Source organism: Hypanus sabinus, chromosome 7, assembly GCF_030144855.1.
Source record: "Hypanus sabinus isolate sHypSab1 chromosome 7, sHypSab1.hap1, whole genome shotgun sequence".
NCBI classification, from domain to species: domain Eukaryota; kingdom Metazoa; phylum Chordata; class Chondrichthyes; order Myliobatiformes; family Dasyatidae; genus Hypanus; species Hypanus sabinus.
In genome coordinates this window covers 87011462-87024765 of record NC_082712.1, presented here as the reverse complement: position 1 = coordinate 87024765, position 13304 = coordinate 87011462, and the positions used below count along the sequence as shown (strand labels likewise).

The 13304-nt window shown below is 42.5% G+C and overlaps 1 protein-coding gene across 8 annotated transcripts in view; it reads left to right on the top strand.

Moving 5' to 3' along the window:
- LOC132396942 (nucleolar protein dao-5-like) overlaps nucleotides 1–13304 on the top strand; it is a 130210-nt gene that overhangs the window by 106209 nt on the left and 10697 nt on the right. For all 8 annotated transcript variants that reach the window (XM_059975075.1, XM_059975080.1, XM_059975079.1 and 5 more), the window contains 4 exons: nucleotides 4497–4624; nucleotides 7823–7943; nucleotides 11919–12034; nucleotides 13129–13252. In XM_059975075.1, the coding sequence (XP_059831058.1) occupies nucleotides 4497–4624; nucleotides 7823–7943; nucleotides 11919–12034; nucleotides 13129–13252 (489 nt within the window). The remainder of the gene's footprint in view (nucleotides 1–4496; nucleotides 4625–7822; nucleotides 7944–11918; nucleotides 12035–13128; nucleotides 13253–13304) is intronic.

Sequence of the window (13304 nt, the reverse complement as noted above, 5' to 3'; positions counted from 1 at the left end):
AACTTTAAATATCAGAGCCCTACCCTTATTTGGGAGAAGAGAAATGAAAATCTGAATCAGGTTTAATATAATCGGTTTGGGGTGCAGCAGTACAATGCAATACATAATAATAAATGAATTACAGTAATATATAATAGTTAAAATAAGTTGTGCAAAAAAAAATAGTGAGGTAGTGTTCATGGGTTCATTGTCCATTCAGAAATAGGATGGTAGAGGGGAAGAAGCTGTTGCTGAATCACCCAGTGTGTGCCTTCAGGTTTCTGTACCTCCTTCCTGATGGTAACAATGAGAATAAGGCAAGTCCCTGGTGATGGGGGTCCTTAATGATGGATGTTGCCATTTTGAGGCATCACTCGTTGAAGGTGTACTGGATGCCGGGGAGGCTGGTACCCATCTTGGAGCTGACTGAGTTTACAGCTTGCTGCAGCTTTTTGCAATTCTGTGCAGTGGCCCCTCCATACCAGACGGCAATGCAACCAGTTAGAATGCTCTCTGTGGTACATGTGTAAAAATTTGCTGCAGTCTTAGGTGATAATTGAAATCTCCTCAAACTCCTGATGAAGTGTAGCCACTGATGTACCTTCATAATTGCATCACCCAATATGTTGGGCCCAGAATAGGCAGAACTAAGGATAACAAATGTTGACCTTCACACTGACACTCAAATTTTATGAATTTTTATGAATGTATATCTGCATATAATGAGCAGAGAATTTATCAACTGTCCCATAAGGATAGTTTGCATTTGTATTTAAGATGAAGAAAAAAGTAAAAACAATGTAGTTTTGACCACTTAAGGAAATCTGTTGCCTAGCTCTCCCCGGAGTATTCACAACTTGACTGAGTTGAAGAATTCATTGACAGACAATCTGAGCTCACAATCAGTGGGATTGTGGGACTTAGAGTAGCAGATGACAAGGATCAGTGCTTGGGAGGGACTACCCTCAGTGGCCACGTTATTAGGTATACCTGCTTGTTAATTCAGTTATCTAATCAGCTACTCACGTGGTAGCAACTCACTGCATAAAAACATGCAGACATGGCCAAGAGGTTCAGATGTTCTTCAGGCCAAGCATCAGAAAAGAGAAGAAATGTGATCTAAGTGACTTTGACCATGGAATTATTGTTGGTGCCAGACAGAGAGGTTTGAGTATCTCAGAAACTGATCTCCTGGGATTTTCACATATAGCAGTCTCTAGAGATAATAGAGAATGGTGCAAAAAACAAAAAAAAACATGCTGCGAGTGGCAGTACTTTAGGCAAAGTCGCTTTGTCAATAGAGTTCAGAGGAGACTGGCCAGACTGGTTCAAGCTGAGAGGAAGATGACAGTAATTCAAATAGCCACACATTGCAACAATACTGTGCAGAAGATCGTCTCTGAAATACACAATACATTGAACCTTGAACAGCAGAAGACCACACTCGATTTCACACCCATACTCAATAAAGTGGCCACCGAGTGTATATAGCAATGATTTGAATGGGGGAACACAATATAATATTGCTGAGTCTGTAAAAAACACAAAAGGATGTAATGCTGAGGCTTTATAAGGCATTGGTGAGGCCTCACCTGTAGCATTCTGAGCAGGTTTGTGCCCCTTATTTAAGAGAGGATGTGCTGACGTTGGAGAGAGTTCAGAGGACTTTCACAAGGATGATTCCGGGAATAAAAGGCTTCATATACGAGGAGCATTTGATGGCTCTGGGCCTGTACTTGCTAGAATTTAGAAGAATGGATCTCATTGAAACCTATCAAATGATGAAAGGCCTAGATAGAGTGGATGAGGAGAGGATATTTACTATAGTGGGGGAGTCTAGAACCAGAGGGCACAACCTCAGAATAGAGGGACACACGTTTAGAATGTAGATGAAGAGGAATTTCTTTAGCCAGGGAGTGGTGAATCTGTGGAATGTGTTACCGTAGGTGGCTGTGGATGCCAAGTCATTAAGGCAGAGGTTGTTAGATTCTTGATTAGTAAAGGCATGAAGGGTTATGGGAAGAAGACAGGAGATTGGGGCTAAGGAGGAAAATGGATCAGCCGTGATGAAATGGTCAGGGGTGGTGAATCTGTTGCCACTGGTGGCAGTGGGGCCAGGTCATTGGGTATATTTAAGGCAGAGGTTGATGGATGCTTGATAAGTCAGGGCGAAGACAGCCGAAAGAGGTTGAGAGGGAAATGGATTAGCCATGATGAAATGCTGGAGCATACTTGGTGACCTAATTCTGCTCCTATGTCTTATTGCCTAAAACTGGATGAGATTGTGAGCTTTGAAGGAATTGGACAATTCTATTGAGTGGGCAGTCAAACGGCAGATGCAGTAGAAAGTGGATTGTGAACTTACTCGCTTTGGTTGGAAAACCAAAAAGACAAAATATTATTTGAATGGCAAAAGGTAGGGAAATGCTGCTGCATAAAGGAACCTGGGTATTTTGAACACTAGTCACTGAAAACAAGCAATTAAAGAGCAGTTAAAGAGGTGGTTGGTATATTGCTTTATGCAAGAGGTTTCATGTAACTGTCATAAAAGTCTTTGGTCAATATTTGGCGCAGTTTTGACGTATTCTCCCTAGAGAGAGCGCAGTGAAAGTTCACCTGAAGGATTCTTCAGACTGCAGAGTTGATTAATGATACAAAACTGTTTCAGGTTCATTCAAGGTTAGAATAATGAGAGTGGAGTTAACTGAAACATATAAGGTTCTATTTTTACTGTTTGGCTAGGTCTTCTAATATAGAGTGACAAATTACAACAAATTAAGAGTGGATAAAATTATAGGCTTATTTTATTTATTTACAAGGGAAGCTACCTCCACACATTATCATCTGGAAAATAACCTTGCTTAAACAAATCACTGTTGTACTTTTAATGGCATTAATCCATTACCTGCATCCATCTCTAGTTCCTGCATCCATTTGTCTTTAGAGGCTTCTTCCCTCATGACAGCCATGTCCTGATTTCCTCAAAACATCCCCCCCCCCCCCAGGCATAAAACACATCTTGATAAAACACACACATACAGAGTCTTTATAAGCCTCCATCCAAACAAAAAAAAACAAATCAGCAAAGCACTCTGGGATCACAGAGGTTCCATTTTGTCACATTACAGTTTACAAAAGTTATAAATTCATAGATAATTCAGGATACAGATATAATTCCACAATTCTGACAGATATGACAAGGGCGTTTCCCCAGATGGGATTTTTCAATCAAGGGAGTCACAGTTTCATGGTACAGAGATAAGACATTTAAGGCTGAAGCGGGGAGAAATTTCTTCACTCGGTGAGGGCCCAGTCACTAAATATATTTAGGAAAGAAGACTATGAGGATCATTTGATGGCTCTGAGCATGTACTTGCTGGAATTTAGAAGAATGAGGGGGGAACCTCATTGAAACCTATCAAATGTTGAAAGACCTAGGTAGAGTAGATGAGGAGAGGATGTTTTCTATAGTGGAGGAGTCTAGGACAAGAGGAAATAACCTCAGAATAGGCCAGCATCCATTTAGGACGGAGATGAGGAACTTCTTTAGCCAGAGGGTAGTAAATCTTTGGAATTCATTGCCACAGGTATGGAGGCCAAGTCACTGGGTGTATTTAAGGCAGACGTTGCTAGGTCAGTGCGTGAGAGGTTACAAGGAGAAGGCAGGAGAATGGAGTTGAGAGGCAAATGGATCAGCAATGACCAAATGACGGAGCTTACACAATGGCCCCACTGGCTAATTCTGGTCCAATGTCTTGTATAGATCACTAGACAGAAGCAGCCTAGTAGTATAGCAGTAAGCATAAAGCTTTCCAGTTTCAGCAACCCAGGTTGAATTCTGCCTGCATCTGTATGGAATTTGTACCTCCTTCCCATAATCGTGTGGGTTTCCTCCCACGTTCCAAAGATGTAATTGGTCATTGGACTGCAAGGGCCTTTTACGGAGCTGTATCTCTAAATTATATAAAATAATATCGATACGTGGCATGGTATTCAGATAATGGATTAGCTGGGGTTTGGCTGGTGACGCAAGCTTAAAGGGCCCAACAGCCTGTGACTTAAGATGGCCATCACTAGAGTGGGCTTTGAGGTATTTCTATGTTGCGGAACAAAGGTGGAGCCCGGGCCCAAGAGCAAGGAAAGACCCAAGGTTTGGATGAATTAAGCGCGGGGCCAGATTGAAAAGATCAGGATGTCGGGGCTGGGGGCGAGGGACATGCCTGCTAGATTTACTTGTCTCTGTACTGAACTGAAGCTATGGCCAGCAACTAACTGGCTTCTGAATCTACCTGGCTGTGGACTGGCTTTTGTGAACTTCAGTTCTGAATGCTCTAAGCTTTCTTTTAACGTTTGCGCAAATTTTTTTTTTTCCTCTCTGCACATTGGGTGTTCGGTCTTTTATTTTAATGGATTCTATTGGGTTTTTCTTACGTGGCTGTAGTTGTAAACAAATCTAAAGGTTGTAAAAGTTACACATTCTTTTTACTTTGTTTGATTGACATGTACATTTCTTTCAGATGTTCTGCTTGCATTGAACTGCATTGTGAGGAAGATGTGGACAAGGCATTGAAATTTGATGAGTGCACGATCATTGGGGAAGCAGTAAAGCTGAACAAAGTGGTGAAACTGGGAGCTCTAGAAGCTGGTAATTACCCCTCGTTATTTGACTTTTTTTTTTAATGCTTTGAGGGCATCGTCTCTTCCTGGCATAGGGCGCCGTGTTCTTTGCATAAGCTTGGATGTGTTCCAGAAGCACTTTGAAGAGCGTAAAGATATCACAGAGCAGCATCAATCCTTACCATCTCCTGCAGCTAGTACCCCTATTGCCTCATGCAGAAGAATGTCCAGTTAGAATCAGAATCAGGTTTATCATCTCTGAAATTAAAAAATATAGTAAATACATTCAGTGGTCACTAAGTATATCCTCTTCCGCTGATGTAGCCCATCCACTTCAAAGTTCGAGGTGTGCGTTCAGAAATGCTCTTCTGCACACCACTAGGCTCTCTCATTAACAAGGCTTTTTCGCTCACAGAACTGCTGCTCGCTGGATATTTTTTGTTTTTCGCACCATTCTCTGTAGACTGTTGTGTGTGAAACACCCAGAGATTAGCAGTTTCTAAGATACTCAAACTAACCCATCTGGCGCCAACAAATATTCCCTGGTTAAAGTCGCTTGGATCACATTTCTTCCCCATTCTGCTGTTTGGGCTGAACAACAACTGAACCTTTTGACCATGTCTGCATTCTTTTATGCATGAGTTGCTTCCACCTGATTGGTTGATTAGATATTTGCATTAATGAGTAGGTATATTCAATAAAGTGGTTACTGAGTATATATATATAAAAAAGCTAAGTAAGTAGTTCAAAAAGAGAGCAAAACATAGTGAGGTAGTGTTCATGGGTTCACTGTCAATTCAGAAATCTGCTGGTGCAGGGGAAGAAGCTGATACTTTGTCTTCCATTAAGTCCATATTCCTTGATTTCCTTAGCATGCAGAAATCTATCAGTCTCTGTCCTTACAGTTCAACAGTTATACCTCCAGTCTCCTTGTGTAGGGACGAAGGAGTTTCCTTTTATCTATACTAAATGGCTGTCCCCCGTTTTGAAATTGATCCCTGGTTTAGAATATAGAACAGTACAGCACAGGAAAAGCCTGCAATATCGTGTCGAACCAATTAAATAAATAATCAAATGACTAACTAAACCTTGGGAAAAAGATATTGTCTGTCTACTCTATCTATGCCTCTCATAATCTTACAAACCTCTTTCCGATCTCCCCTCAGCTTCCACCGCTCCAGAGAAAACAGTCCCAAGTTTGTCCAATCTCTCGCTATAGCACTTAATCTCTAATCTTGGTAAACCTCTTCTGCACCCTCTCCAAAGCCTCGACATCCTATAGTGGTGTGACCAGAACTGTATGTAATACTCCAGGTGTAGCCTCTAGAGTTTTATAAAGCTGCAGCATAACATCCTGACTTTTGAATTCAATGCCTCGACAAATAGAGACGAACATGCCACATGCCTTTTTAATCACCCTGTCAATCTGTGTAGCGACTTTCAGGGGGTTATAGACTTGGACTGTGAGGTCCCCCTGCTCAGCAGCACTGTCTTGCCCTTAACAGTACACTGCTTCTTTACATTTGACCTGCTAAAGGTGCAACACTTCACATTTGGCCAGGCTAAATTCCATCCAGAGAAAACATCCTTACAGCTACTCAAAAACCTTCTAAGAACCTGGTACGTTTCATAAGATCACTTCTCCTAAACTCCTGAGGGTACATGTCCAGTCGGCTTTCCCCTCTCGAGGACTCTGCCTTCCATTCCAACAATCAATCTTGTGAACCGTTATTGCTTTCTTTCCATCATAACTATATACTTGCTTGGGTGGAGAGACAAGATCAACACGATACTTCAGACACATTCTCACCAGAGACCTACATAAGACTGCAAGATCATAAGACATAAGAGCAGAATTAGGCCATCTGGCCTGTCTAGTCTGCTCTGCCATTCCATCATAGCTGACATTTTATCCCTCCCAACCCATTTTCCCCATAGCCTTTGATGACCTTACTAATCAAGAACCTGTCAACCCCTGCTTTAAATATGCCAATTGACTGGGCCTGCACAGCTCCCTGTGGTATTGAATCCCATAAATTCACCACCCTCTAGCTAAAGAAATTCCTCATCTCCATTCTAAAGGGATGTCCTTCCATTCTGAGGCTGTACCTTCTGGTCTAATCAAGAAACTATCAACCTCTGCTTAAAATATACCCAATGACCTGGCCTCCATGAGTGCATGGCAATGAATTCCACAGATTCACAGTCCCCTGACTTAAGAAATTCCTTCTGTAAAGATTGGAGATTAAAGAGGGAGATTGTGCCCTCTCCCTCTAATGGAAATATCGACTCCACATCCACTCTATCTAGGCCTTTCAATATTTCATAGTCTTCGATGAGATCTTCCTCTGTCATAAACCTCTGGACCCTCTCCAATGACAGCACATCCTTTCTGCCAAGAACATGGGGTCCCAAACTGCTCACAGTATTCAATGTGGTCAGACCAATGCCTTATAAAATCTCACTTTATAACAACAGTAAAGGTAACTTTAGCCTTGCGCTCAAATCCTCTTGCAAGAATGATTAACTTACCATCTATCTTTTAATTGCTCCCTCAACCTACATGTTAATTAATTTTCACAGGTTCATCTCCAAGGATACCCAGATCCCTCTTGAACATCAGCATCTTTGTCTTGTATTGTTTAAATAATATTCTACCTTTCTGTTTCTTTTACCAAAATAGATGACCTCATAATTGTTCATGTTAAATTCCATCTGTCATGTCCTTGCCAATCGTTTATCCTTAGTTGTTGAGTAACCCAAGAGTTTTTCAGATCAAGTGGTGTTTTTGGCATCTTGTGCTCCATTTTCCAACCTTTGTTCAATAATCCCTGGTGTCTTGACCTAACAAATGTCCATCTATCTCTTTTTATTGATTGACTGAGATACAACGCAGAATAGGCCCTTCTAGTCCTTCAAGCAGCGCATCCAGCAACCCCCAATTTAATATCACAGGACAATTTACAAAGACCAACTAACCTACCAACCAGTATATCTTTGCACTCTGGGAGGAAACCCATGCGGTCATGGGGAGAACATGCAAACTCCTTACAGGCAGCATCGGGAATCGAACCTGGGTCGCTGGTACTGTACCACCCTTAGACTGGGAAGTTTCAATTAACCAACAGTCCTTGATTTTATTGCCATCAATACTCCTCAACTACGCATCACTGTTGGGTATTCAAATGGATTACTCATTTGCAGCTTAACTTTCTTCGCATTGCAGAAAGTCGAAGGACACTCTACATTAGAAGTCTTCCAAGAGAAGTGTCTGCCAAGAACCTTAAAAAGCTGTTTGAGAAAGTTGCTGGTGTTTGGATACAGGAGAATCAGAAAAGCACCAAGAGGTATTTAAAGATTAAAGTTTAGCTTTATTTGTTTTATGTACATCAGGGCTCACAATTTGCTGTGCTGCCAGTACCAACAGTATACCCACAATCTACTAACCCCAACCTGTAAATGGGAGGAAACCAAGGCATCTGGAAGAAACTAGAGTGGTCACAGGGATAACTTATATACTCCTTTTAAGACTGTTAGACAGGATTTCCCAATATTTATATGCCATGAAGCTTACCATTAACCGAGGGGTTCGTGGACCCCAGGTTGGGAACCCTTACAATCAGACATCAAAGCAAGCCATTCTGCCTGTCGAATCGCCTCAGCTATTCCATAATGGCTGATTTATTGTGTCTCTCAACCCCATTCTCTTGCCTTCTCTCTGCAACCTTCGACACCATTACTAATCAAGAACCTGTCAACTTCTGCTTCAAATGTACCCAATGACATGGTCTCTATAGTCGTCTGTGGAAATGAATTCCACAGGTTTACCATGCTCTGGTTAAAGTAATTCCTCATCTCTGATGAAAAGGGATGTCCTTGTGTTCTTGTCCTAGACTCCTCAACTACTGTATAAGAAATATCCTCACCACGCCCACTCTATCTAAGCTATTTAATATTCGGTAGGTTTCAATGTGATTCTGTCTTATTCTTATAAAGCCCAGCGAGTACAGGCCCAGCACCATCAAACAGTGGTGGGAATGGAATGCTGGTTGCTGACTGCTGGCATTGTAAGATGTTGTACTAACCACTACGCTATTGTGCCACCCCACAAGCTGTGTATTCAGTCCAAAAGCTGTTGTGATCCAGAATGCTCAGTATGGAATATGGTTTCTTTTAAGTTACTACATACCTGGTGTATATAATTTCTTCAGGTACTTTGTCAAAGTGCCAAAAAGATGGGAGGTGTGTACGCTGGTATCTTTACTGGCACGACTGCCACAAACTGGGTAACATTGTCAAGTGGGGACACATTTCCCCCTTTCCAGCACTTCTGTGGGGCATTAACCGGGTCTTGGCCCAAAATGTCGACTGTTTATTCCAACCCATAGATGCTGCCCACCCTGATGAGTTCCTCGAGCATTTTGTGAATGTTGCCCTGCAGTATCTGCAGAATCTCTTGTGTTTAACATTCTTGTAAATTTTCTCTGTAGTCTTTCAATCTTGTTGATATTTTTTCTTTAGATAGGTTACAATAGGTAGATTTAATGTCAGAGAAATGTATACAATATATATCCTGAAATTCTTTTTCTTTGCAAACATCCACGAAAACAGAGGAGTGCCCAAAGAATGAATTTCAGTTAAATGTTAGAACCCCAAAGCCCCCCCCCAACTCCCCCCATGCATCATCAGCAGCAAAACAATGAAGCCCCCCACCCCCCAATCAAAAAACATCAGCACTCAAAGCGTCAATAATGGCACAGGCTTGCAGTACACCAAAGACTACTTGTTCACCCAGTATTCGACATACCACAGACTCTCTCTGTCCCTAACAAGGGAAAAATAGGTGGCCCCGTTTCACAACGAGAGGGGAGACAAAGCAACTCACTGATTTATGGTGTTAAAAGTCTATTGCATCGCTTTTTCCAAGCTCTGTGCCCAAAGAACTCGGGTCCCTGGGCACACAGCCAGCAGCTGGCTCACTGCGTTTGATCTTCTGTGTACTTCCAGGACACATCAGGTGGCAGCACCGGCCTCAAATTAGCCCGTCTCCAGAGCCACGAAAATCCGGCACCCTGAAGGCTCACTAGTCTTCCAGGCTGCGTCCTGGTCATATCAAAAAGCAGCTGGTTATGAGACCCATTTCCATAAAGAGCCATAGTCAGCGTATAACTCCGGGTCAGGGTCTTCAAAAGAACCTTAACAGGGAAATAAAGAGATATTAAAGATAGAAATAAAGCTGTTTCTGAAGATGCAAGCAAAGGAATCACTGTTAGGCAACATCAACCTCTGAAGCTCCAAATATGTGACCAAATTTGAATTCACCAATGTCTTATAAGCACCTTCCGTTAAGGTGGTGATGCATTCGATCACAGCAGTTTCTGCAGGGTCAGAGATGGAATTCAATGCAGACAAGTGTGAGGTTTTGTGCTTCGGTAGGACCAACTAGGTTAGGCCTTACACAGGGAACAGGAGGGCTCTGAGGAGTGTGGTAAAACAAAGGGATCTGACAATACAGGAATATAATCTGTTAAAAGTGTTAAAATCCATGTACTGAGTATAGCAGATGGGATGTTATGCTGAAGGTGAGGCCTAATTTGGAGTATCATGTGCAGTATTGATCACCTACCGACAGGAAAGATGTGAGCAAGGCTGAAAGAGTGCAGAGAAAATTTACAAGGATGTTGCCGGGTTTGGAGGACCTGAGTTATATGGACAGATTGGATTGGGTAGCACTGTATTAATTAGAACGGAGAAGATTGAAAGGAGATTTACGGGTGAAAGATGAGAAGTGTAAAAAGAAACTTCTTCACTCAGAGGGTCATGAGGGTGTGGAATGAACTGCCAACACAAGTGGTGCATACAAGCTCAATTCCAATGTTTAAGAGAAGTTTGGATAGGCATATAGATAGAAAGGATATGGAGGGCACTGGTCCTGGTGCATATCAATTGGAGTAGGAAGATTAAATAGTCTTGGCATGGACTAGATGGCTGAAGGGCCTGTTTCTGTGCTGTACTTCTCTCTGGGGTCAACCAAAAAGTCCATTGTCCTTTTTTAAGCTTTTCTTTTACAATTGCAAGATCCTGCTGTACATTAAGAATTTAAATTGCTGCAGGTCTACCCCATCAGCAAGTTGCTTGCTGGTGGAGAAGATGAGGGAGCTGGACTTGCTGCAGGTCCTACTACTGCCAGCGTCAGTAAGGCGATGTCAGTCAGCAGGAGAGCTGTGTGGCCTCAGTCGTAGCGAGGGCGAGGCCTCAAGCTGTGCTGTCGCCTGTTTGCAGCCGCTCAGGAAAGCGGCGACAGAGGTGGTGCGCCCTATTGTGGTGATGCAGCCAAGCTGGAGTTGTGGTCCCCCTAATGTTCACTCAGCAGAAGACAAGCTGTATTGTGTTCGATTGCTGCAACATTCATGGACTTGGGGTTTTGGACTATATGTGACTGTATTTTACTGTTATTTTATATGTGCTATTGTGGCGACCCATTTCCTGGCACATCCGAACCGACTCACAATTAGATAGCCTACGGGGGTTTGCGAGCACAGAGCTTTGGAGCCTCTGCGCCATGGGGGGCAGGTTGAGGGAGGCTTAAAAGTGAGGCTGAAGATTTCGAATAAAGTTTTTTTCCTTCGACTGCAGTTACCGACTCCGTGTCGCAATTTTAGCGCTGCGTGTAGCACACTGCTACACTATATACAATTTGTGCTGTGTGACTGTTGGTATTGAATTCTACTGACTCCAGCTTGGATGTCACACCACAGCACTTCCGGTTTTGCACACTGTCTCCGACACCTCTCTCCTGGGCAGCTGTAAACAGGCAACACCACGGCTTGAGGCCTAAGTCCTTGCTACAACCGAGGTCACACAGCTCCCCCGCCAGCTGCCAATAAATTATTGAATCAGACTTGTGACATTCCACATTAACATTGTCCAACAAGGTCTTGCAATCACAAGAAAAGTGACCGACCATCACTGGCTGTTAGACTGCACGACGACGACTCCTCTGATGCCTCACTGGCGCAGGCAGCAGCCCGAGCCCAGCTCCTTCACTTTCCTCGACAACAAGCAACTCACTGATGGGGTAGACCTGCTGTACTTTTAAGTCCTTACTGTCCAGCAGTATCTTGTGATCATAAAAAAATACTTTTTGAAAGACAATAGCGCCCTTTGGATAAAAAGGTAGAAGCAGTGTTTTGCACCTTGGACCCAGAGCAACACTGTTTCATTCGGCTGTATTCATGGGTATTGATGGTCGACAGTTAACCTTGAACTTGAATAACTTGAACATAAAATCCTAACAACAAATTTGCTTTTGTTTTGGTCAGGTTTGCCTTAATTGCATTCAAAACAACAGAAGCAGCAGATGGTGCCCTAAGTAAAAGTGAAATTGAATGCAAGGGAAATCTAATCCAGTTGCAATCCGTGCATCAAAGGAGCAAAGGTACGCCTGTGATTAACTGTGCAGTTCCGAGAATAACCCATTCAGCCCATCGCTACAGCCACCTCCTTTTGATTAAAAGGTTTCTGTTTTAACTTATTCTGTTTGGGAGTGCATTCCATGAGTTTAGGTGTTACTGAAAAGCACCTTAGGAACTTTATTTAAACAGAAAACACAGAACAGTACAGTATGGGAACTGGCCCTTCGCCCACAAAGTTGTGGTGAACCAGCTAAAAAGTAAATTTTTTAATAATCCAAAAATCCAATCCCTCCTACCTAACGCAATGTCCATTTCCCTCCATCTTCCTCGTTCATGTGTTTATGTAAATGCTTTGAATGGATTTGCCTCTACCAGCATACCAGGCAGCACATTCCAGGCATCCACCCCTCTCAGAGTGATTAATCTTAATCCTCACATCCCTTTGAACCTACCCCACTCACCTTCAACGCATGCCCTCTGGTATTAGACATTTCTACCCTGGGAAGCAGGTACTCGCTGTCTACTCTGTCTATACCTCTCATAATTTTATAAATCTCTGTCAGATCTCCCCTCAGAATTCATGAATCACTACCCCAAAATGTGGAATACAATTTGCTGTCAAAGAATTTATCGGGGGGTAGAGGTAAAAAGGTACATCCACCTTATTTTTCTCAACTAGCATGTAGGCAGGTGACTCCGCTTCCTGTTATGGAAAATCATGAAATGGGTCACTTTCCTAGAATGTAAATCCAGAGTAAGAGGGGTGTGGGGTGTGTGGGTCATGTACTCAGTAAAGGAGCCAACTTCTGGAGAATCAACGTTTCGTGTTAATTACAGCAGTTTTTATGCTGCTCGTCAACTCGAAGAATTGACTGTATTTCTCTACTGGTGCTGTCTGACCTGCCAGGAATTTCCTGCATTTTGTGTATGCTTCAGGCATTCAGTCTCTACAATTTTACAATATTGTTGAAATCACTATAACTTCTCAGTCGGTCTCACCCATCTTGTGTTTTTAACATTTTTAATAAATTGTGTTGTAGATGGATGGGGAGTTATAGATTCTATTTTAAAATGCAGCCTCCAGAATGCAGAAACTATCACGATGTTTTTTCTTCAGAGAAAAAGAAGATTCTTATGGTGAATAACCTACCTCGTCCATTGAGTAAGACGTATCTGAAGTCTCTGTTTACTGATGCTAAGGATATCCGAATCTCTGATGAAAGTGACTGCCCAGCACACGGGTAAGTAAATTGTAAGCACAGTACTGATACAGCACTCCAGCAGAGTAAAACA